The sequence below is a fragment of the Amblyomma americanum genome, chromosome 5 (assembly GCF_052857255.1).
Source record: "Amblyomma americanum isolate KBUSLIRL-KWMA chromosome 5, ASM5285725v1, whole genome shotgun sequence".
Classification (NCBI taxonomy): domain Eukaryota; kingdom Metazoa; phylum Arthropoda; class Arachnida; order Ixodida; family Ixodidae; genus Amblyomma; species Amblyomma americanum.
The window spans coordinates 196,303,007-196,326,964 of record NC_135501.1 but is presented as its reverse complement, the minus strand read 5'-3'; the positions used below and the strand labels follow the sequence as shown (position 1 = coordinate 196,326,964).

The window sequence follows — 23,958 nt, the reverse complement described above, 5'->3', positions numbered from 1 at the left end:
CAAAAATTGGCAACCTAAAACAAAAGGCTTGGATGAATACCGGTAAAACATGCACGCTGCTCGAAAGACACCTTAAAAACGTAAAGAGATAACGAATCGAAGGCTTTGTTTGCTCATCGTACTGATAAGCGTATTTCAAGTGCTTCTTAAATCACAGATGAAGGGAAAGGGGCGCCAAAGGAGCTGGACGGAGTGTGTCATTCCGAAACGATGCACTCGGTGGAGAATGTCGCGGCCTGCTCAAAATGATTATGAGAATGTGCGGCGTTCGTAATAAGCCGATAAACTATGCGCTCGAGTCTTATGTACTTTGTCTATGTGAAGAAGCAGCCATTTGTGGAGAATGGACATTCCCAACGGACCATGTCACACTACAATGAGAAACTAGCTACAGATGTCGAGACGCGAGAACTAAATAGAAAGAACGGGATAAATATCGATGATGTGTCGAGGCCTCTCGTATTCTTTATGCATACATCAGTGTAGGCCGAATGATATAGTTGGTCAGAGTGCCAGTGGCTAAAGTAAAAACTCAAATAACCAAACACCCCACGTGCCCATACTTGATTAAGCGTCATATTATTACGGTATAGTGCGACCTCAGAATAACAGCATATAAACGATGGGTTTTTTGTGTGCGTAAGAAGATAGGCTGAATACGAACGAAACCATCAATTAAGTTTGTATTCACTTAGCACACTGCGGTTCAGCGCATCCTTATCTCCTGCCTCTGCTCGCCGCACCAGCACCAGCACCTGGGAACCGTTTTTGTAGCGAACAAAGGAATCTTCAAACAAGCGCGCTTGGATTCGGACCACAACCCTCACACCATACTCACAGTCAAGTTTGAGAGCTCTAGATGAGGAGACAAAAAGAGAGGAGTGAGTTGCTTAAATTCGCGTTACTATGGTAGTTCGATTAAACAATCGGTTTTGAAGGGGCGGGGAGGGGGGAGGGGGATTGTATTTTCCGGTTGCACTTATTACAGGAATCCCGCAGTATTGTTATGAAAATTATCACAGACAAAAAAACAGCACTTTCATTATGCAAAGTGAGACCCACCCCACGCACAGCATGCGTATGTAGTGCGCGCTGCACTCACTAGATGGCGCTACGCGCGGCGACAGCTTCGTTAAGTCCGGTGACGCCCCTTCCGCTCCGCGAACTATCCTCTCAGCGGCTGTCGCCTCAAATAGGCAAAGAAAGGACGCACAAGAAAGACGTGTTTGGCCTGAAGCCGCAAACCAGTCTCGCGTGAAAGCATGCAGCGCCCCCAAGTGGCCGGACACGCTACTACAGCCACTACGTCCCAATTTTCGGAGGCGAGAAGCTGAGCACGCAGCTGAAGAGATAAAGGTAAAGAAAAGTGGAAGAGGTACACAGGAGTGGTGACCACAGAGGCGGCGCCAAGCAGCCGTCCGGAAGCTAATAACATTAAGCACATTGGACCAGCACGCGCCGATCGATATTGCTTTCAGCACTTTTACACACACACACACACACAGACACTTTCGGCGAAAAAGGCCCCGGCGCTAGCCCCCTCGAAGCCAAGCCCGCCCTTAACAACCGCGCTCCTGCAGTGTCGCCGTGTCCCAACGCCGGCACACTGAGCGACGATGGGCTGGAAAAAAAAATTGTCACGCAAATAAGTCGTAAATAAAAGGGAAGGTCTCGGAACCGCTCCTCCCAAAGGGCCACGTTGACTAATAAGGTCCGAGGAATTAGAAGGTGAGGTGAAAGGGGAGAAAGCGGCGAAGAGGTGTGGCTGCTCCCTCTAACTAAGTTAAAGAGCTTTTCATTTATTTTTTTTATGCTTCAGTTAAGCCGACCGGCGTCGTCGTAGTTGTCTAAACGCTGCTCTGGTCAGCGACGTCGCCGAGAAGCAAAGAAGGGGACAGTTATTGTTGGCCAGAGGGCAGCCGTTGCAAAGACAGCACATTTGCATGCCAGCGCACGCACCCATCCACCTCACGAAGCCCAAGCGGAGCAGACGCGACAACTTGTCGTTGGCCCCCATCGCCGTCGTCCCTGTTCCCGCCTTTTTTTTCCCGCCCTCATTCCCCGTTCCCCTTCAGCGAAGTCCCCCTTCTGTGTTTTCGCACAGCCGCCTCGAACTCGCATGCATAAGCCTGTTATTTTGGCGCCCAACGGGGGTGATGTGTCGCGCAAGCCACAACTAGCGCCATCTATGCAGATTGCGTTGGTTGCGATGTAGTACACACGTAGATGCGACGCCGTCGGGGCGTAAAGAATCCTTGGAAAAGCAGCCAACGGGTTAGGGAGAGGGAGAAAGTTTGCTCTTTCTTGCGGCTGGTGGTCAGCGTCCGAGGCATCCCTAATTATGTCGTCGTCTGTTCCCTTAGAGAGGTAGTGGAAAGTGCCGCGATGCGGCGCTGCTGTCAGCGTATGCAGCCGCGGTCGTGGAGTTGTATAACACGCTTTTGCACGCACTTCCTCCCCCCATCCCTTCCTTAAACGCTGTATATAGCGCGCACTTGTTCTCCTGAGTTGCTGTCGTAATAACGAGCATTCGTAATAAGCAGGGACCCCTTTCAAAATTTCCCCTTGCCTCAGACCGTTCGCGCTATGCTCATGACTGGGGTGCTTTGTTACGGCTCTATTGGGATGGCTTGGGTGTTGTGCGTGTTGGGGGCGAGCTTTTTGGACACCTTTAGCATCGACCTCTCGACCACTCTTCAGTGGAAAGAACGGGGTGTTAGAAAGGAAGTGGCGAGGGTCGAGGAGAACGGACAATTTTTCGTACGAATTACGCTGTGTCCTGTCCGCCATGAGACAGCCAATAATAATAAAACAAAAACTTTCACGCGTGACTTTCATTGTCTCATTACTTTTTAAACGCGGACTTTATGAATAGTAATGCCACCAGAGCTTATACTTGTTTGCGCAGGGTATAAATGTGTTGCGAATATACCGTTCGGCCTTTGCGGCTAAATGAACGGTGAGAGAACAGCGCATCCTCCTTGCTGTATAATATACGAATGACTCTAATGAGTTCGCTTATTGGTTCATTTTTAAATAGTTCATTGTGCTTACTGCCGACAACCGCGATCAAACCGAGCCTCCTATTTTCAGCTTTTTGCACAAGAGGCGTTCAACAATACGTAAATGAAGTCAGCAGCGAGACCTGGGTTGTGCTTTCTTCCCTCCAAAGACGTAAATTATATACTAACACGACCAGGCTTTGCAAGAGACAGAGACACACGCCGAGCAAACGCGCAGTCTCCCTATCATCCCAAGTCTCCCTATCCTCCCAGCGAGTTACGTTCACAATGCAGGGTCGAAGGAACAAAGGGGAACGCCAGAAAGAACAGTCTTCTTCAAGCGAGCGCGCCGTTCGTCTAGAGATACGGCGTGCAGTCGTTTTGAGTGATGCGCCGAAACGCAGCAGCCGCGGCAGAACAAGAAGATTTCGCAACTTTTGTGTCGCGCTTCACCAACAATACTTCGCGCCGCATCCTTATATCTACATACAGCCGATTTAGAAAGAGGAGCTCATTTGTTTTGTGGTTGAAAAAGCGCGCCTCGCAGGAGGTGCGTCTTGCACAACAAGACAGCTCTGCGACGCCCCGTAGTTCGTCTATAAGCAGCGCAGAAAAGTGGTGAGGCTGGACGCGCCTTTGTGTGCAAAGACGTTCCCCATTTCCCATTCGTTTCCCTTTTTCGGAGCCGCGGAAAGGATGCTTCCCCTTTCCAAGCAGGAACACAAGGTTGACTGTAGATTTTGGGGAAAAAGGAAAGGCAATGCCTAGGATAAAATAGGGAGGGCTATGCGATAGTGGAGTCGGATTACTTCACCCCTTTTCCTATATTTGTCACGCTCCGACTGCCTCGAACGGCGTCACACCAAGCAGTTTTCTACGAATCTCTTCCCTGCATTGTTCGCTTTACGACCACTGTACTAAAGAAAGAAAAAGAAATTCCCTTCATAGTGAACAATTAGCGCAGCCCGCGCCTCCTAATCAAGGGGATAGAGCCTTCACAGCTTCCTCTCTGTGCAGCTTCACCGACTGTGTGCCAAACGAAACGGAACGGAAACGCGTAGTCATTCGGTGGAACGCCAAGAGGCAAGCGAACGCCAAGAGGCAAGCTGTGCGCATTGAGCAGGGTGTTTAACCACCACCGGATCGAGTCAGAATATGTGGGGAAGCACCGTCAAAACTCCAAGGGGAGCCGGGATTCACCGTGGTTCACTTGGTAAAGCTGGTGGCGCCTTTCCTATTCAAATGACACCCCCCCCCCCCCCCCCCCCCGCTCCGCCTTTGTGAGTGAACATCGTCCGGGCCATTAACCAATGGGCGGGAGGACTAGGTTACACCCTGTGACGCACCCTTTTCCTCCCGAATAGCTTTTAATTATTAGTTATCTTCGACAAACGAAACGAAAGGGAAGGAAAGAGTGAAAAAGAGATTGTGTTCATAGACAACCATCGGGGGGAGGGGTCGAAGCTTGTGTCGCGCTCGAACGAGCGTGAAGACGACGATCCGCGCAGATTCCCTTTCCGAACCATTAATAAGTATTAGTTCCCGTATTTCTCCCGTCGTGCAACGCGCCGGCGAAAACTTTCGAAAAACCGACCCGCTTCTAACGTCGCCCAAACGAACTCGCACGCATGGAAGGATTCGCGGAGAAGCGCGCGGAGACATACAGAAACGAACGCACACACGAAAGGAACGCCGCCTCACCGAGAGGGCCGCTTAGCGTTCCCATATGCCGCTTATATCCGTGAGAAGCGAACGCCGCAGGCTTTCGCCCGCTGTCTCGTCTCGTCGCGCACGGCGTCGTCCAGTTTCCCGTTTCTCGCGCCGGGAAATAACGCTCGCGTAGCGCCGAATCCTTTGTTTATTTATTATTTTCTTCGGTTCACGCGGCCAAGTTTGGAGCGCCCCCACCGGACCATCCGGACACGGGGCTCAGAGTCCTGGATACACCACGAAACGACTGCGATCTGCTTTGTGGGTGTGTACGCCTCCTCCCCGGATCCCCACCCGCGCTCCGCTTTATAGTTTGGCGTGCTCCTCGTGGCAGGGCGAGACCGCCCGCGCGAGGCCGAGCAATTTGCGCGGATTAGCGCCCCTGCGAGCGTCGCTTCCTCGCGCGACACCCCTGTTGCGTGCAGTATGGAACGCTAGCTACGCCCACTTGTCGAAGCTTACTTACACAGTGACGAATGTTCCGAACCCTTTTCGAATTTAAGACTAAACCCGAACAAAAGTGGTCTATAGGCAGTCTATAGACTTCTTATAGACTGTACTGCCTTCCTATAGACGTTTCTTTTTGTCTGTTCATAGTCTATAGACTATCAATATATACAAAAGTCTACCAACAGTGTATGGCCATAAATCTATAGATTGTCTATAGACTGTCTATAGGATTTGTATTACCTATAGATTGTTCGCTAGGGCTTGTCTATAGAAAGTTTATAAACTTTATAGACAGAAGTCTATGGACCGACTACAGACTGTCTGAAGAAATTTTTGTAGGGGAAGTATAGGTTCCTGCGTTTCAAACTTCGAAGAACGTCACGAACGCGGGAGGTTTCGCCCCGGGACTGGTCTCTTAAGGTCTGTTCTGGTCTTTAAGATCCAAGATACTAGTCTCTTGCCGACTATCTCGGGCTCAGGAGTCCGCGCGTTGCAAATGCCGACACGCTGCTATTAATAAACGATAAAGGGCGTGAACTAAGGTATCCGTGCGACCAACCAGTAGCCGAAGACTGGCAGACTGGCAGTGGCAAGAGAGAAAGATATCATTGTTATTATTAATAAAAAAATATATAAAAGTGAGATAAGATAGGCGAAAATGGAAAAGGAACAGACAAGCGACAGCCACCAGAAAAGCTATAGCGCAACGGCTGCCTCCTCCAGAGAGGATAGAGATAGGGAGAAAGATGTGAAAATACAGAAGGAAAGAGAAAAATAAGCAGCTTTGCAACGACACTCGAAGAAAGACGAAAAGCGCAGGAAAACAAGGCATGCAGAACAAATTAAAGGGTACGTATAGCGCAGCACTGAAAGACACGTTCAAAAGGCAACGCAGAAGTTCCTTCTAAGGCAACGGTAAAATTTGCTAGGGGATGCGTTCCATTGTAACGTAAAAAATAAATAAATTAAACGCAGTTTCGCTTCCTGATACGGTATAGACAGACGGCCTTACAGAGCTTCGGCATACCTCCCGACACGTACTGCACTCAACTTCTGATCGAAATGCGGAAGGCCTACATGAACACGGCTGCTACCTCTGAGATGCTGTGCGGTGACCGCGCCAGCGGATCTATCTGGTCGCTTTTGCGAGGGTCGGTCCGCGCGCCTCTTTCTATTATTGGAGGCGCGGAAGGAGGATTTAGCTGCAAAATGGGGTATATAGCTACCGTCGGAGGATTACGTCTTGGGCCGTGTTTCTCGCAAGGCGATAATTAAACACGCGGAGTGCGAGCAGCTGCCGGTAAAGCGCGGGATCTCGCTGAGTAACGCAACCGGAACGAAACTGCAGCGCGCGCAGCGGTGGACAATGTTTTAAGAAGCAGAGGAGCGCGTATTGTTCTGGACACGCAAACACGCACGGGCTGTTTTGTTTGCCCATGCGGGTCGGTACGAGCGTCATTATATCTTACTCCAGAGTTTGAAAGCCCCTTTGGCGCGCACGAACATGCGATCGCAGCGCCAGCCCCGCGGGGTGGCGTATACCATAAGTTGTCCGTATAAGACAGGCCAACTATGTTCTCAGCTGAAAGTCTACACGTGTTTTTATAGGGGTAAATCGATCGAATCTCAAGAAACGTTCACGTGGATATCGCGACACCAATAATCTCGCTTTACTTCCTCTTTGCGACTAAGCAAATGAACGAAACAGCCTAGAAAAAAAAAACGGAGAAAAAAAAATTGCGGCTGAATAGGCCTATTTAAGATTCAGTGTTTGTCTTAGTAAATGGCGTACGTTGCACGAGTTACATATTTAAGCTACTTGTACTTCAAGAGAAGCCATCCTTCTTGACAGCCCGTAGACTGTATATTTAGTGTGGTGTAATATGGCCGAAATTCTCCTTGCAACAAGCTGACACGCAAGAAAGAACTGGAACACAAGTATTATCATCGTGTCACAAAGCAAATATTTCCTCTGCCCGCCATTTCCTCGACACACACAGCGGAGACTGCACATAGAGCACGAAAATAAAGGCTAGTCCTACATCGCATTCAGCAGCAGCTGTGCAAGTCCCTCCTTCGTACTTCACTAGCAAGGTCCAATCGTCCCTGAACCGGATTCCCCCGCGCACTTTGCTTTCGCGCAAAGAACGTATCGTTCGGGCAATATAAAGCCAGCAGACGATGCTCAGCACGACACTAGAGCGCATTTCATCTCTTTCTGTTCCTCCTCCTCTTTCTCACTCTCTTCTTTTCTTTGTTCTGGGTTCTTAACGCTGTTTACAGTGGTGCACAAACAACAAAAGAAGCCCCTTTGCTTCGACGCACTAGTGGTATTCTCTCGCAGCTAAGCAAATCACGTGACGGCCGAGAGCAGAAGAAAAAGGCAGGCAGCGTCATTGTTGGCGAAGTAACTATACAGCTGCGCTGCTCAGAAGCCGAAACGGCGTCCGCAGCCAGGGAAGAACCCTGGTCCAAGGGATAGAAGAAGGTAAAGAAAGAAAACGCGCTTGGCTTTGAAGGCCCGCAGCTGCGCAAACAGCCTTCCCCGCACAACTTCCCCGTTTGGCGGCGCAGCGTCCGGGGTCAACGTAACGCAGGTCCTTCTCCCGCGTCGCACGGACGCGCGTCACTTCCGGTCACCTCGCGTGCTTGACGCTGTTTCGCACTTCGATACGGATAAAAATACCCGGAAAAGCGGCGGGGCCGTATCGTCGTCAAGACTGCTAGTGTATAAAGAGAACGATGAAGTGCGGTGTGTGGCCTAGCGCCATCTGGCGAAGAAATCCGACTCCGTACGCTGGTGAGGTCATAATTATTTTCTCTGACACCCTTGCAGCGAACATTCGAGGGTCCGCTGTAAATAAATTAATAAAGTAAATGAACTCACTAGTGACTATCATAGTGTTAGATGGATCACTTCAATTGCGGAGAAAACTCAGGCAGGAGACGGTGTTTAGTTCTAGAAATAATTTTCATTCATTCATTCATACATTCTAGACTCGTTATTAGCTGAATAGCACGTCTTTAGGACGACACAAAATACCGCCGCAGTTACTGTGAGTGTTAACAGGATACGTGAAGTCTAAAAGAAATGTGCGAAAAGGCTGTAACGATGAAACCGTGCAAGCATAAGCTGCTCAGTGGTTGTGGTGCTCGGCTGCTGACTCGAAAGACGCGGGTTCGATCCCTGCCGCGGCGGTCGAATTTCGATGGAGGCGAAATTATAGAGGCCCGTGTAGTGCGCGATGTCAGTGCACGTTATAGAACCCCAGTTGGTCGAAATTTCCGGAACCCTTCACTACGGCGTATCTCATAGTCTGAGTCGCTTATGAACGTTAGACCCGCCTAAACCAAACCAACCCAAACTTTGGCGTGCAGTGGCCAAACAAAAATGTATTTCGTTCTGCAAAGATCGCGCGCTTTGAGATGCGAAGCTGTTCGTTATAGACAGAAATACGGAGAACAGGGAAAACGGTTGTGACGAAAGGCGCTGTGAATCGTGCAAGCTGCGCATGCAGCGGCGCGAGAAATGAATGTCAAGGAGCCATCCGCTTGGCACAGAGAAAGACACACCCACGCAGCTTGCGATCATTACGGACGACCGCAAAAACACCGGGACTGGAAGAAGAAACACGGGCGAAACAGCAATACGGACGGCTGCGCCGCTAGGCGGCGTACCACTCCGACCCAATAAGGAAAACAAATAGAAAAAGAAAGGCGAGAGATAGAAGGCAAGAGACAGAGGCGGTGAAAGAGGAAGAGAGGGCGTAGCAAGCAAGCGCACGTATACGCATACACTGCCTCAGCTCCGGTCATTAGCCGCTCGGCGTCATCCCTCGCCGGGGCCATCAGCGCCGATGCCAAGCCGCTACTAACGCGTGCACACGCACATGCTGGGCGCTCTCATCAGATTGTGGGGTATAGCAAGTCGCATCCCGAAACAGGCAGCGTTTCCAGCCGGAGCGCGCAAAAGAACGGCCCTGACGACGTTTTCCCCTCCAAGATGAGCCATTCTCTCGCAAAGCCGGCCCAAAGCACTCGCGGGGAAGTCAATAAAAGTCAATGGAAAGAAAGCTCCGGATGCACGGCTGGGACTGGGCAAGAGGCCGGGGAAGCAGAGGGGGGAAGGTGGGCGCTGCTAATTTAGATACACGCGCTACCGCGCGCACTCTTCCCTCGCTGGCACCCGTCCTTGTCGCTCCTGCACCAACACCAGCTCCGTCCAGCGCTGTTGCTGCTGCTTATGCCGGAGCGTTTCGCGATTCCTTGGGCCCAGAGAGAAGAGTCCCGACGGTAATTAACGAACTGAGCCCCAGAGCCAGAGCCAGCGAGTCAGCCTCAACAAACTCTTCTTCGACGCTCTGAAAGCCCCCCCCCCCCCCCCCCCCCCCCTACGTCGCATCTCTTCTTCTCCTCACGCGTGTTGGGATGCTCGCATCCCCACTTGCCAGCTCCCTCCTCCTTAATGAACTCAGGCCGCAAAACAAGAGCGCGTCCTCGCCGCCGCTGCTGATGCTCCTCCAGCTCCGCCGCGCCGTTTTCCCGCGCAAAAAAAAAGCGCGCGCAAAACGCGCCCAACGAAAACAACGTTAGCGTCAACGGCGAGCAGGGGCGGACCGAAAGTGGAAGGCAAGGCTTGAGGCCGTCGCCGCCGCAGCAGCAGCCCCTTATCGCCAAAGCGCTAACCTCCCCCACCCCCCTCCCCCCAACAACAGCCACCCAACTCGCTTCTTCTCGCTGGTATACCTCCCCAGTCGCTTTGCTAAACAACATAAACAACAACCAGGGGGACTGAGGGGGCAGAAAGAAACAACGCCTGTGCGGCGCAAGACAGCGGGTGTATCGCGTTCGGGAGAGAGGGCTCGCGCAGGGTTTCCCGCGAGACTGCGTGGCAAACGATGTCCGCGGCTAGCACATACACGCGCACGCACGCACGCGTGATGCTTGTGTGTACGCAAACACGGCATCTAAAGCGCGCTGGCCCCTTGTCTCCCTCCCCCCATTCCTCCTCCCCTCCTCACCCTGCGCGGCTTCTTATCACGCTTCAGCGGCGGCGCTGTTCGTCATTGGGAACGATCATCTGCCGCGCCCTCTGTCGTACCGCTGCAGCGATCATCGCCGCGCGAAGATAAAATGAAGAGAGAGAGAGAGAGACAACAAAATGAAAAGAGTAATGAAAGGAAGAAGCGTACTGGGCCTCTCTCGCTTGATTTGAGGCTCTTCCCTTCCTTGGCAGGTTCCGGCTGCGTTTACAGGGGCGCGTGCGCGGACCGCATCGCGCGAGTCATCAGCAGGGTGTCCTTTAAACAACGCGCCTCTTCGGTCATGCGAGAAAACGCGGCCGGCCCCGGAATTAATCGTCCCCAGAGCGCCCGGTTCGGCCCGAATCAACGAGACAAAGATTTAGTGACGCGCCAGGAGCAACAACAACGACGGACCGGTGTTGTGTGTGTATACTAATGACCGGCATTCAAAAGAGTGCAAACAAGAAGAGATGCTGGACCCGGCTGAGAAAGCTGCCCAGGGCTCCGGCAGGGTAATGGTTAAAGGGTGAGGAGGGCGGAGAGAAGAGGAAGACGCCGCCGCAAAACACGATTAAGAGACTCGGGAGGACTGCCGTCGTTAAATTTGCGTTCTATTCTATAGCGCGGTCAAAACGCGTGGCTCGTAGCAACCGCTTTCCTCAGCGCCTGCGTTTGTTCCCGCTTGATCAGAGCCACAATGAGCGCGATGCTGGTCGCGCTGTGAAGCTTGCTCAATAGCTGTGTACGGCTGCGGCATTCGTCACGTTCATTCCCACTAAACTACTTTCACTGAATGACTGCTGTCGATGCCGGCGAAAGAGGCCGGCCAATCAAAGACAAGAGTCTACGCCAGCTGCTTGCTGGTTGACACCAATATGGTCAACAGCTTGTGATTTGTTAACGCCGGTCTTCCAGACATTTCTCAAGGCTGCACACTTTTAACCAGACCCCTTTCCCTATACTCATCTTCCGCGGTTGCACTGCTTGACGTGTTCGCATCAACTTAGACAACAACGACTGTTGCGCGATGTTCGCTTATCTCGCGAGTAATTTCGGGGATCGCAGCAGCTAATGCTTCAATCAGCGAAGAGGAGCCTTCCTGCGCCTTCTGTATATTTTTTATTCTCGCAAATGGCGAGGAGCGGAAAAAGTGCATTGTTTACGCCCCCTTATAACGCCATATTGGATGCAGGCTGCACACACAGCTAATTTGCTTTCTTTTCTTCGCGCCTGTGTAATGGCGTCGTTTGAAGGGAAGATTAGCTTTTTTTTCGGTATGTTGAAGAAGACGGGCGTTATGGAGAATAGGGAGGCACCGTTCTGGCGTATACGACCCCACACCGAACAGCGATAGGGACCCCGCATCAAAGGGAGATGCAAATATGCGCAGTTACCGTTCATTTCATATTTTCTTCAACGTTCACAACACGCAGCAGTCATAACACGCGTAATGACTCTCCTTAAAATATTACTGAGCGGAGTGCAAATATTAAACGACCATAAGCACAAAAAGAGAGACCTGAAAGTTTGTCCGACGAACACCCAGAATCGTGTCTGCTTTCAAACGATGAATAAAAAAGGGCGAAATTAATCGGGACAGTTTTTTTTTTCTCACAAGTGTAGCCGAAACCGTTCTCCGTTCTTGGGGGACAGGTAAGCTACAACGCGTCTTAAAATTGATTCCGATAGCAGTATTACCGGCCCACGTACCTACACTACCATCTCACGTCACTCACTTTTTCGCACTCTGAGTACTTGGAGTACCACCTAGATGTTTTCTTTCTTTCTTTCTTTCTTTCTTTCTTTCTTTCTTTCTTTCTTTCTTTCTTTCTTTGTTCCTTCCTTCCTTTGTTTGTTTGCTCATTTCTCTATTTCTTTCTTTCTCTCTCTCTTTCTTTCTCATTTTAGCTGGTTCGTATGCCACGATGACGTTGAGTTCCTCTGTGAACTGCTATCCCATTTTTCCCCAGCCTGTAACCTTCCATTCGCCCTTCTACCCTCCTCCTTCTCCCTAGACAGGGAAGCGCTGGTTAGCTACAAAATCCCCAAATCACGCCATTCCCCCAACAGCTCGCCCCCGCCTTCTGCCAGACGGCTCCCAGCTCCCTATGCCACACGGCGCCTGTGCTCTCCGAGACAAGACGCCAGACCTCTCCCCAGAAAAAGGTGGTTCTCCTCCAGAAATCACGGCTCGCCCGCCCTCCACCACAATGCACGCTGCAGAAGACCACGGAGAAGAAATTAGCGCGGCGGCAAAATTATCCTAATTAACGAAGGAGCCGGAAAACAAGGGGAGAGTGGGGGCTTCGCTGCCGAACACCCGCGCCACGCTCGGGCCAAGAAGTCGTGCTGCACCGCAATGCAAGCGGATAAGCGGTGAAGCCCATGCGCGCGCACTCTCTCTCACTCCACACCGTTTTCTAAATGAAATTGCTCGGCTGCACGTTCCCTTTAGACTCGATAGCCGCCGCCTTACACCGCAAGCAGGGAGCCAGCACTTAGCCGAGGCGCCGTAATGCAATTTAGAGAAAAGGCGAGATCAGCTGCAAAGAAAATCTCTCGCCCCGAAAGCGATCTCGGGTTCCTGATCTTCCTTTAATTTTCTAATGAGAGCGTTTTCACGCCCCTGAGGCATGCATGAAAGATGCCGCAGCGAAAGGCTCCGAATTGGATGCGACAAACACCTGGGCTTCTTTAACCCGTACTGAAATCTCTGCATTGGTATACACGCAAGCGCTTCTGCATCCCGTTCCCCTTCGCGACCGGGTATCAACCCCAAACCTCGCGCCCGGCAGAATAACGCACGCTAACGAAAGTGGTTTGTCCTGTTCGTACTTATGCTTGGTAGATGCGAGTACTGCTGACTGGGTATCGTTGCGACATGCATCGTTAGTTTGCGAGCTTGCTTTGCGGTAGACCGATATAAACAAAAACAAACAAAAAATAAAAGAAAGAAACACCGGGGCCACGCGAATTCGTTACGACGGCGAAGTTTCCGCAACATTTTATTAGACAGGATACTAGGTGATACGAAACTGACGTCAGCCGTTAGTAAATTTTTGAGGTTCACTCCATTGCAGATTCGAACACGTGCACTCAGATGCCCCCCTTCGCAGTACTGCGTAACAAATCAGGCGAGATTCAGTGTGACCACTCCTTATGTTTCAGAGAACGAAGTTATAATTGAATGCGCCGCAGGAAATTTTGCTTCTGCCTTTGCTTTTTTAAAAATACCTTGCTTGCGCAAGTCACTTGCGTTAAAAGCGATTTTATGAGTCGAGCATTGTGTCAGCAGGAAGAGCGAGTACTTAAGTTTCCAGGAACACATGTTTGGCAACCATTCCAAGATAGATAATCGATAGTTGCGTCGTTGCAAGAGCTATAGCTTTCCGAAACAACTTGAATGCACGCAAGAAGGGCGTTCCCTTATGAAGCGAAATCCCGTTATATTCCCTCTTCTCCTAGCTTTGTGATAATTCGATGAAAAAAAAAACCGACAATTTCAAATTTCTCAATTTATTCACACATTTACGATTCAGTTTTTTTTCTTCCCTGTAAAAAGCGGACGCTTTTAAACCATTGAATTTATTTGAAAAGCACGGTTACGTCATAGACATATTACAAGGCCGGCAGGCATGTACGCACGACCTCAATAATTGTATTATGACGGGCGCGTCGCATTCGACGTCTACTCTGAAAGCAGAGTTTCCAGATAAAAACATCAACCCGACCATTGTCCCTTCACCGAACAAAAAAGACGCACACAAAGAGTAAAAGCTACGTAGTGTCACAAAACATCACTACAACATAACTGCTGCAACTATAGGAATGCACATTGTTATGCTTTTGGTGGCTAACCCGTGTCAGTGACCGGATCGAATGCCCGATAGACCTTGGTATAAACCCGCGTCCCACGATGTTGAAAAGCAACAGCAAAGATTATCCGCTCTGATTCATTACTGGCAGCAGCCTCTTCTATAGCGAAGTGTTGGCGAGTGGCTGGTGCGACCCGAATGTTTGAATGCTTCCGCATGTGAGTCAACTGGGATGCGTTCCGGTCATGATTCCGGCCAGCGGCAGAGGTCTTCCTGGTCTTACAAAGCGGTTGAACTCAATAAGGTCTTTTTTTTTTTTTGATGAGCATACGGTCTATGCCCTGCTCACGACATTCTGATAACAGCGCTGCTTTCAGTCGCCTTGCTCGACGTCTACATTCACTAAATAAGCGGAGTGAACAAATAAATGCATGTGCACTGTGTAAAAACCAATACGGTGCTGGTGCTTACAGATCCTTATGCTTGCACAGCGCAGGTGCTGGTGCATTGATTTTGATGCTTGCGCCATCAACTCACCAACCCAGCAACAGATTCCGTACGGAGCCCAACGAAAAGGATGCTCCGCCCCAAGGCGCACGTGCTCGACGCGAAGCTCTGAAGCGCGCTACTGCCGAGAGATGGCGCCACCGAACCAGCTGGGCGAATCGATGCCTTTTTACAAGGTAGTCCGAATGCGCCTCGAGCGCAGCATCTGCCGTCTGCACCGAATTGTGTACGCTCTCCAGCTCAGTTTTTTAGCACGGAAGGTATAAACTCGGATCCACACCTGTCATTTTTCGCACGTCAGTGCGTTCGCAAAACTATTGTGTTCCCGGAATAATTTTTCAAAGCCGGAAACGCGTCGGAAACGCAGACAGGTGTGGACGCCCGAGGACTGTCGAACCACGCATTGCAGATAAAAAAAAGGAATAAAACACCTTTCTCAGCATACTCCACAATTAAACCTCCGCGGAGCGCGCGTATAAGGGTGAGGTATGGGCTACCAATTATAGCCGTAGAGAGAACGCTACATATGAAAAAAATATATCGCTGATTTCGGATAAAGCATGCCGGAAGAACGGTTACGGTATGAAGTTGCAGGCACGCGGTACAGTTGCACACAATCTGAGGAAGACAGAACGGATTCAGTGCGAAGTGCGGAAAAAAATACGCCCCAATTCCTAATAAGGAACGTGTAACGAAACAGCATAAAGGTTAAAATAAAATGAAGCAAAAAACTAACATTTATTAAAGAACCAAGTAAGCAGCTATAGGCACCGATTTGATTGAATCGCGAAATTCGAGCAGTTTACTTCTTTTTTTTTTAAATCAGTTGCCTAAAGACGTGCAAAAGGCCGAAAAGAGATGATATGGTGCATACATATTTTGCGGATCCGCCCACAAATGCGTTTAGCGCGAACGATTAAAGACCTGCCAGGGGAGCATCCAGGGGGGGGGGGGGGGGGGGGGGTACCAACTCGCGAGGCAAAGGCTTCAGGTATGCAGTCAAGCATGTACTCGAGGCATCACTTTTTGCGTTAGTCAACCCCTTCACCAAGACCTCACAGCACTCGACGAAACTTTTTCTCCCCCTCCCCCCATCTCTTTAGAAAAGGAAGAAAATTTCCCGCAACGCTATAGTGTATGTGCGATAGAAAGGTGTCCATTCCGCTTGCGATGGACAACAGCCTCACAAAGACATCCAATAAATCCCTGCGCGCAACTTCAGGATGGTCAGCTTGGGTGTGCGGCGAAGCGAGCGCGGTATCTTTAAAGTCTATAGGAAGGACAATGCGATTCCCCCCTGTCCTTATCTCCTCTGTTCCCCTAACTTCTTTACGGACCACGGGTCAGCGCTGCCGGACACACTGCCACACCCGGGAAGACGACGGTGCGATCAGCGCGGCCAATCTCTTGCGGGCTGCTCGCTGTCAAGACAGGACTGCCAATCGCCGGCTGCCAATCACGAGTTAAATTGCGCGAACGCAGGCGCGCTCGTCCCCACATCAGCGCCCTCTCCTTTTTGACCACGAACACCCTCTATGCTCCGCGTCGGCAAAACCGCTCAGCGTTGCAGAAGCATTCACTATAGTGTCGCGACACTAATCACAAGCCGCCCTTGATGGAATTCACACGAAAGCAGCGTCCGCGATTGGCGCGGCGACCAACCGCAGTAGCCCCACGATATACCGCTACAGCCAATCGCAAAACGTTTTAAGCGTGCGAATTTGATCATTAAAATTATCGCGCCCTACGAACGGCTTGAAGATTCTCTAGATGTCGAGTCGTCGCCATACTGCACGCATTTTCGTTCAAGCAAGGTGCAGAGAGGGAGAGGGACAGCTTGTATCTTTTGCAGGCACGGCGATCCGGGGAGGTGACGCAGCGGAACGCTTGTGCCGACGAGGCGAAAGACAGGGAAGCTGCCCTTCACACATCGGAAAGCCTTAAACAATAGCTCCCCCCCCCCCCCACCCCCCTTCAAGACGAAGTGCTGAACTTTCTATCGCTGCAGCTTGAGCGAAACCGGCCCTAGGCTGTGTTTTTTTGCGGATAGCGGGTTATACATACGTGCCTAGATCCCCGCATTTGCCGCCCGCCTCGCTTATCGGTCCCGGTTTTCCACGACGCCAGCGCTTGGCGAGCGAGTGAGTCGGATACGTTCAACGTCATCTGTAGCCTCGGGGTTGGGGCTCAAGTGGAAGGGAGGGGGGGGGGGGGGGGCGCTTGTAACGGTGCTCCCTGTTCGTCTCGCGGAAATCTGCACTCTGCGCGCAACACCTCGTTTATTTGTTCATTGTTATTTCTTCAGACATACACCTGCATGGCGTGACGTCATCCATACCCTTCCTTCGCACTGAGTGTTCGCCGCAACCTCGCGCACCCGGCCATCTGTCGAGCGCCTCGCGAGTAGCGGAGGAGAGCGCCTCTCAAGTTCAGCTGCCCCCATCAAAGCCTGGAGAGTTTCTGCACGCCACTTGATTCGCTTTTTTTTTTTGCGTGTGCGCGAGCCCTGAGCGATACTTTCTGAAAGGCTTCTCTTTTCTTTTGTTCTTTCGCTCCTTAACAGCCGTCGTGATAGGCACATTCTGTACTGAGATAGACAGGAAAATGAAACGACGGATACGCCATGACGGAGACAACTATAAGATATGTAACTAGTTCGGACAGACTGGTTTCCTGTTCGGGTTTATTTTGAAGGAGACGTGAGTTATAGTTAGCACCGTACTGATTAGTCTCGCCAGTCCAAAATTCGCTGCGCGACTGGGAAGACGAAAATAGCCTACGTCAAAACTCCACCTCTTGTTGGTGCTAAGGAAATATATAAAGCAGACAAAAAGGACCGGGTGCAGGCGGAATTCAAGACCCCCTCACTGTCTCACGACACTTCACACGACGCGGAGAGACACAAAAGTACGACGCCGAAATGTACTTTACCGACAGCTTTAGTGCACGACCATCGTCCGATTCGCCTTAATAGACTCCATTAATTCACGCATTCTACCGCAACTTGCTAAGCGGCACAGTTTTTGGCGCACACCTTTGCTCTAACGAAGACAAGCACACGGCACGCAATTCGTTCGCTGGCGGACTCCATCTTTGTGCCCAAAACGTCACCAGGTTCTGTGCTTTGAGCAGACACTTCAAGGAATCGGGACTCACCGAAAGTTGGAGAACCACTTCACGAGCTGCGCGGTGTTGTTCTTGTTGAAGTTGATGTCCGGGAAGTACATCTTGAGAATGGCCGAGCTTGGGTAGCGCACGTAGAAGAACATGAGCTTGGCCTTGCGAAGGTGCATGGGTGTGAGCGTGCTGGTGTAGCCACCACCGCCTCCACCGCCGCCACCTCCACCTCCGCCGGCGCTCAGCGACTTGAAGCCCGGCGAGTCCGAGGCGACCGAGGAGTTGTCGCCACGGCTGCCCGCGTGATTGGCTCCCTGGCTGCCCGGACCGCCTGGGAGGCCCGCTGACGCCGGACCGTGAGACGAGGGACCTCCGCCCCCGTTGAAGTACCTGCAATCCAATTCAATCCAATCCAATTTTATCATCATCGGCGCATCTGCGTCCACTGAAAAAGAAATCGTACCGAACAATTCTACCCGCCGCGGTGGCTCAGTGGGTTGGGCGCTCGGCTACTGATCCGGAGTTCCCGGGTTCGAACCCGACCGCGGCGGCTGCGTTTTTATGGAGGCAAAACGCTAAGGCGCCTGTGTGCTGTGCGATGTCAGTGCACGTTAAAGATCCCCAGGTGGTCGAAATTATTCCGGAGCCCTCCACTACGGCACCTCTATCTTCCTTTCTTCTTTCACTCCCTCCTTCATCCCTTCCCTTACGATGCGGTTCAGGTGTCCAACGATATATGAGACAGATACTGGGCCATTTCCTTTCCACAAAAACCAATTATTACTATTATTATTACCCAACAATTCTGGACAAAAGCATTTTTAAACGGGAAAGAGCTTATGAACGCAATTTTTTTTCATAAATTGTAAGATATCGCTGTAACAATCATTATATTGGCAGAGCTACCGTCCACAGACTCGCATTATTTTGCTATAAACGTTTTTTGTATCCTCAAAAGCGTTCCGCATAGGTTTTCTGTGGCAGTCTTAACTGCTAGCGATTGAAAAAAAAAACGAAGATTTTGCAACGCATTGCAAGAATGTGCTATTACCGTCGATGTTTCCATAACAGCACTTTACAATTTTCCATTATTTTGTCCATGAATGTCGCACATGTATGTCTAATTACACAAATTAATTACCCTCCAATTAAATTTAATTCAGTCGTTCTTGCTGCCCGTCGTATATAGTCCAGAGGGGTAAGCGGGTGACTTTATTTTGGCCCAGATAGTCGAGTAAGACCTATTCCGAGGCTATAATTTATTCGAATAAAGATAGCGCGACCCAGGACAAACAAAAGAAAGGAATAGCTTTTGGAAGGACACAAGAAAGGGGTCAAAGATAATAGAACGGCACGAAAAACAGGACCTCTAGAGTTTGCCTGCGTCCGCAATTTAATTCTTGTTTCATACTTTAGAGCTTTTTCTTAACAATTTCTGCGTTAGGAAAGCATGACATTAGCTGCAAAGTGTGGGCGTGCGTGCTCTGGGTAGTTACTTTAGTCTAGGTTTACTTACCGCAACGAATTGTGTTAGCAGCTAGGGATTTGTTTTTCACATAAACAGATGACTCAGTCTATGGCAGCCATGCTTCCGTCTGTGCTTTGAGCTATGCATGCTGCAACAGCAAAAGGTTAGCCAACAGCCAACGTTTTCAGTACGCACTGCCAGGAAGCGGCGTTGCAGGAGGACTCTAGGAAGCTTAAATATGATATTGCCTTTATTATTATTATTTTATAGGCACAGGTAAAAAAAGCGTGTCGTTGATATAGCTTCGAGCGACGCGTTAGGACAAATAGGAATATAGTCATGAGCACGAAAACGCCACTTTTTATGCTGATATAGAAAAGTCATTAGCATAACAACAGAAATTCAACCAAACATGGCGAATTTATTTTACAAGCTCCACAATGATGCACCGTTTATGGCCGTGGTGATATATGCGCGCGTTCATCTTCCTCGCTGACAGGTCACGAAACATTCTGGTAATGCAAAGCTAGGTTTAAAAAGCGCCGATCGGAGCGCAGCTGGAGTATGCACTGTTACACGGTGTTCGACGTGGTAATGATCATTACTCATCCCTTGCGGAACTAACGCACCTAGCGCGGCGTTGAACCTGGCTTTTCCCAATGCATTTACCGCACCCCACGACAGGTGGCGGCACTAGACAATTATTACCGCAACATTACCGAGATCAAGCTTCGCACACATTGTTAAAAATTTGTTTTCTAGGGAGATAATACGCGGTGTATTGCTCGTTCGAATTGCGGCTTAATGTCTCACGCGAGTCGGCTATATTTGAGCTAGAGTTAATGGTGTGCTGCGCACTTGATTTTGAGACGTCACAGTTGCAAACTGTAGACAGAACACAATAGAAAGGCAATTGCCGCCTACACCGGAAGTACAGTCTGTAGAAGCGTTATTTTTACGATAACAAAAAAGGGGGGGGGGGATCAGATAAGCCTACACAAGAGTAATAGAAACCGCTTTTTCTTACGGATCACGCTTTAAATGAAGTTTGAACTGAGGATGAGTCGGTATTTGGAGGGGGACTATTGAACGTGCAATATATGCCGGACACAATGGACTGGAAGTTGTTTTATCAGGGAAATGAAAAAATCCGTGATAACAAGAGAGGCTGTTTGATAATAATCCAATGAGAGAACAACGACATGAAGGAGGCCGTATGGAAGCCCTTCATTGTATAGTTGATGAACGGAACGGATAGCCTGCAGTGCCACCGGATGCAATATATATGAAAAAAAAGAAAGGCCAACTGACAGGGGCAATGCGGTCGCGTGGCCCGAACGTGCCTTGAAAAATGGCAGATAAGAATCACTGAGCCAATGCCAACTTGTCCGCATGCCACCCATTTTGATGCTCAACAAGACAGCATTCGTATACACTTCGCTAAAAGAATACATTCAGCTGTACTTTTTACGGACGGACTCAGGAACACGTGTAGCGCTGAATTTCTTCTTATTCGAACGTGTTTGATGCGAGTTAGCCCCGTAAAGTGTTTCGTAAAGTGCGGAGACAAATGCGCTCACGCCAGAAAGACTTCTGAGCTTTTAATAATATGCATGCCACTGAAAACCTATTCCCCTCTTGTTCAATCTCACACATATTCTTTAAATGGTGGCAGTGAGAGCTACATACGCGGCATAATTTTACCGCGACATAGGACATAGCCTCCGAGACTACACAGCTGAGTTCTAAATGTTCATGTCGACGGAACATAACCACAGCATGACAAAGAGGACGGGGACCCGATATACACCACCAACCTCATCACCAGGACAACCTTTACCACTTGACACGATAACCTGCAGCATCGTACAGATAGGGCGCTGCAGCTGACATTAACTTATTTTTTCCTATTCTGAGGTTATTGTTCCTTTGAAAACAAGCAGCAACGTTTAGAGAACGACACTAAGTCAATTAAGCTATATGATGTGTTCATGTGCGCTCTGGCACAGACACAGAAGGAAGAACAGTCCAAGAGACGAGTAAATATTCAGGGGTTGGTATGTGCGTTGGTACTCGTACGCTACAGTGGACCTATCACAGCCAGTTCCTGATGACATAACACTGTCTACGTTGGCAGTGCGCTTTGGATGTGTCCGAAATTCATTTTATTATAAATAAAGATATAATTAATTTGATTCCACCGTAATGAAAGGCGAGAGAATATCCAGTGTAATCCCGATTACTTGTATATAAAATGAATCAATAGTAATGCTATAGTATAAAATTTGATATACTAGAGGGTATCCACTTTGTTTATTTGCTATAACGGGACTCCTGTTTTCGCGTTCACCTTTTATACCTGAGAAATGTGCAGTTACTTACGCTACCGCAATATAACGTCGCCTTGCGAGAGCGAACTCTACAGGACTGCGCCGGAGCTTATGAAAAATACCCTGCTTCTTTCACGAGATTTACAGGTGGTTAAAAATCACTATTTAGTCACGAAGAGAAATTCATCGAATACCGTTTGACTTGCCCGCGCTCTTAGCGATTCCTGCGCTAATGTCATTTGCGCCACTATGTATACCAACTTTCTCAGCTACGAGCCCTTCTAAGTTCATTTTATACTATAAATTGCTTCTTTGGTTCTCTCTGCGGTTGCACTCATTACGCTAGTGCTCTCTGCGTAACTGCTCTAACCACAGCAAGCGAATGAATTGTTAAAAGAACTTCGGCGATATACAAGCTGATTGTCGTTCAGTGCCCGTTCATTTCGAACAATAATAATAATAATTGTTTTTTGGGGACAGGAAATGGCGCAGTATCTGTCTCATATATCGTTGGACACCTGAACCGCGCCTTATTTCTAACAACAGACTTGCGTTTTATCAGGCCCCAACAGATCCTTAGCACTGCAAGGAATAATTTTGCAGCATGGCGAAACACATGCAAGAATGTGAGTTAAAGCGGGACGAGGCGACACTCACTTGAGGAATGACATCATGGCCATGCTGGAGTCGTACTCCTGGCTGTTATCCGAGTCATTGTCCTGCGGCGGAGGCGGTGCACGGGGCGCCGCCAGCGAAGGGTACCGGTGCGGCGGCGCCTCGGCCGGCGAGTGCGCCGCGGCGGCCAGCATGAGGGGCAGCGGGGTGCCCTGCTCCTCGTAGAGCCGCGGCTGGTCCACGTGGAAGAAGACGTCTGCCGCGTGGTGCAGGCTCGGGTTGGGAATGGCCACCGACGTGGGCAGAGACACAGGGACCAGAGGCGGCGGCGGGTAGCCGGCGCCGCCACCGCCGCCCGGCGACTCCTTGGAGGGGCTGCCGGGCTCGCGGCCCACGAGCCGCGTGTCCGTGACCTTGTGCCTCTTCTTCTTGGTCGGCACCACCAGGGACATGGCCTCGGTCTGCTCCGGCAGCACGGGCTCCGAGAACGAAGACGGCGGCGTGTGCCGGCTCTTGAGCGGCGTCGAGGCGCTCGGGTAGAAGGGCCGCTCGCTGCTGCCGGGGGAGCCCCGGTGGCCGTTCATGCGGTTCCGGTCCAGGACCTTGGTGCGCGGGGACTTGCGGTCCAGCATCTGCGTCAGCATGCTGCGCTGGTCGTCGCGGCAGGGCGGCGCCCCGTCCAGTCTCCGGGCCACCGTCGTCGGCGCGGGAGGGTGCGAGGCGGCCGCGGCAGCGGCTGCCGCCGCGACCAGCACTTCGGAGGGCTGCCGCGCGAACCGCCACACCACGCTGTCGATGAGTCGCGGGATGACGCAGCTGATCTCGGACTTGATGGCGTTCACGAGTCGCTCCATGTCCTGCGGGTACACCACGGCGGGAGGGGGTCTCACTATGCACGTCTGGCGAGGCGCCTCGGGGAGCCGCGAGTGGCGGAACTCGTCCGGAGGGGTCTCCGGGGGACTCGCCGACGGGTTCACGTCTCCGCGCACAACGGGAGGTTTGACGTCTCGCAGCGGCGACGAACGCGGCGCGTCCGTCGACAGCTCGGACGGCGGCGTCGTCAGTTCGCGGCAGTCGTCCTCGTTGTTGTTGAGCTGGCCGCCGGCGGTGGCCGAGTCGTCCGAGGCGGCGCCGTCCTCATCCTCGCTGTGCATCTCGTCGTAGCGTCGCTGCATGGTGGCCACCTCGGTCTTGAGCCGCAGCAGGTCCTGGCGGAAGGAGTCCCGGTCGACGCGGCCCCTCAGCCGCAGCTCGTCGTCGGCCGACAGCGCCTGCTGGGGCTGGTACAGCTTGCGCTTCTTGCACCCGTTGACCGCTGGCGCGGGGGCGCTGACCGGGGCGTCGCCGCCGCCGCGGCGCATGTTGGACACGATGTTCTCGACTCGCGCCCTCTTGGCGTCCGTCTCGTCGTCCGAGGCGCGCGCGCTGCCGTCGGCCGCGGCGGCCATCTCCTCGTCGTCGTCTTCGTCCTGCGCGGAGGCGTCGGCGCCTTCCTCGTCGTCTTCCTCCTCGTCTCCGCGGCGACCCTGCAGGATGTCGCGGAGGAGGTGCGCACCGCGCTCTCCCGCCTCCAGCTGCTCGTCGCCACTCATGAAGCCATTGCGCAGCGGCGATCGCAGGTCGAGCGACGTTCCGTTCGCCGAAGGGGGGGCCACGACGGCGGCTCGCGGTTCTCCGGCGTCGACGCGCGGCAGCCGCGACGACGTCGTCCTCTTGGCCTTCGCGCGTGCGGCGAAACTGAGTTGGCCCTCGCCGGCCGAGTCTTCCTCCGATGACATCACGCCAAGACGAAGGCTTCCGATTGGCCGCGCCGGCGTTCGGAGAGGGGAGGAAGAGGAGGGCCGCCGCCTCAGGAGCTGCTGCAGCAGCCGCGCGGCATTCGTGTCACACTTGGGCGAACCTGCGCCGAGGGAAGAAGGG

The 23,958-nt window shown here is 51.4% G+C and overlaps 1 protein-coding gene across 4 annotated transcripts in view; it reads right to left on the bottom strand.

Moving 5' to 3' along the window:
* pros (homeobox protein prospero) overlaps positions 1-23,958 on the bottom strand; it is a 214,718-nt gene that overhangs the window by 20,102 nt on the left and 170,658 nt on the right. For all 4 annotated transcript variants that reach the window (XM_077666287.1, XM_077666289.1, XM_077666288.1 and 1 more), the window contains 2 exons: positions 22,081-23,938; positions 17,665-18,015 (listed from right to left, as the gene is read on the bottom strand). In XM_077666287.1, the coding sequence (XP_077522413.1) occupies positions 17,665-18,015; positions 22,081-23,816 (2,087 nt within the window). In that variant the 5' untranslated portion in view covers positions 23,817-23,938. The remainder of the gene's footprint in view (positions 1-17,664; positions 18,016-22,080; positions 23,939-23,958) is intronic.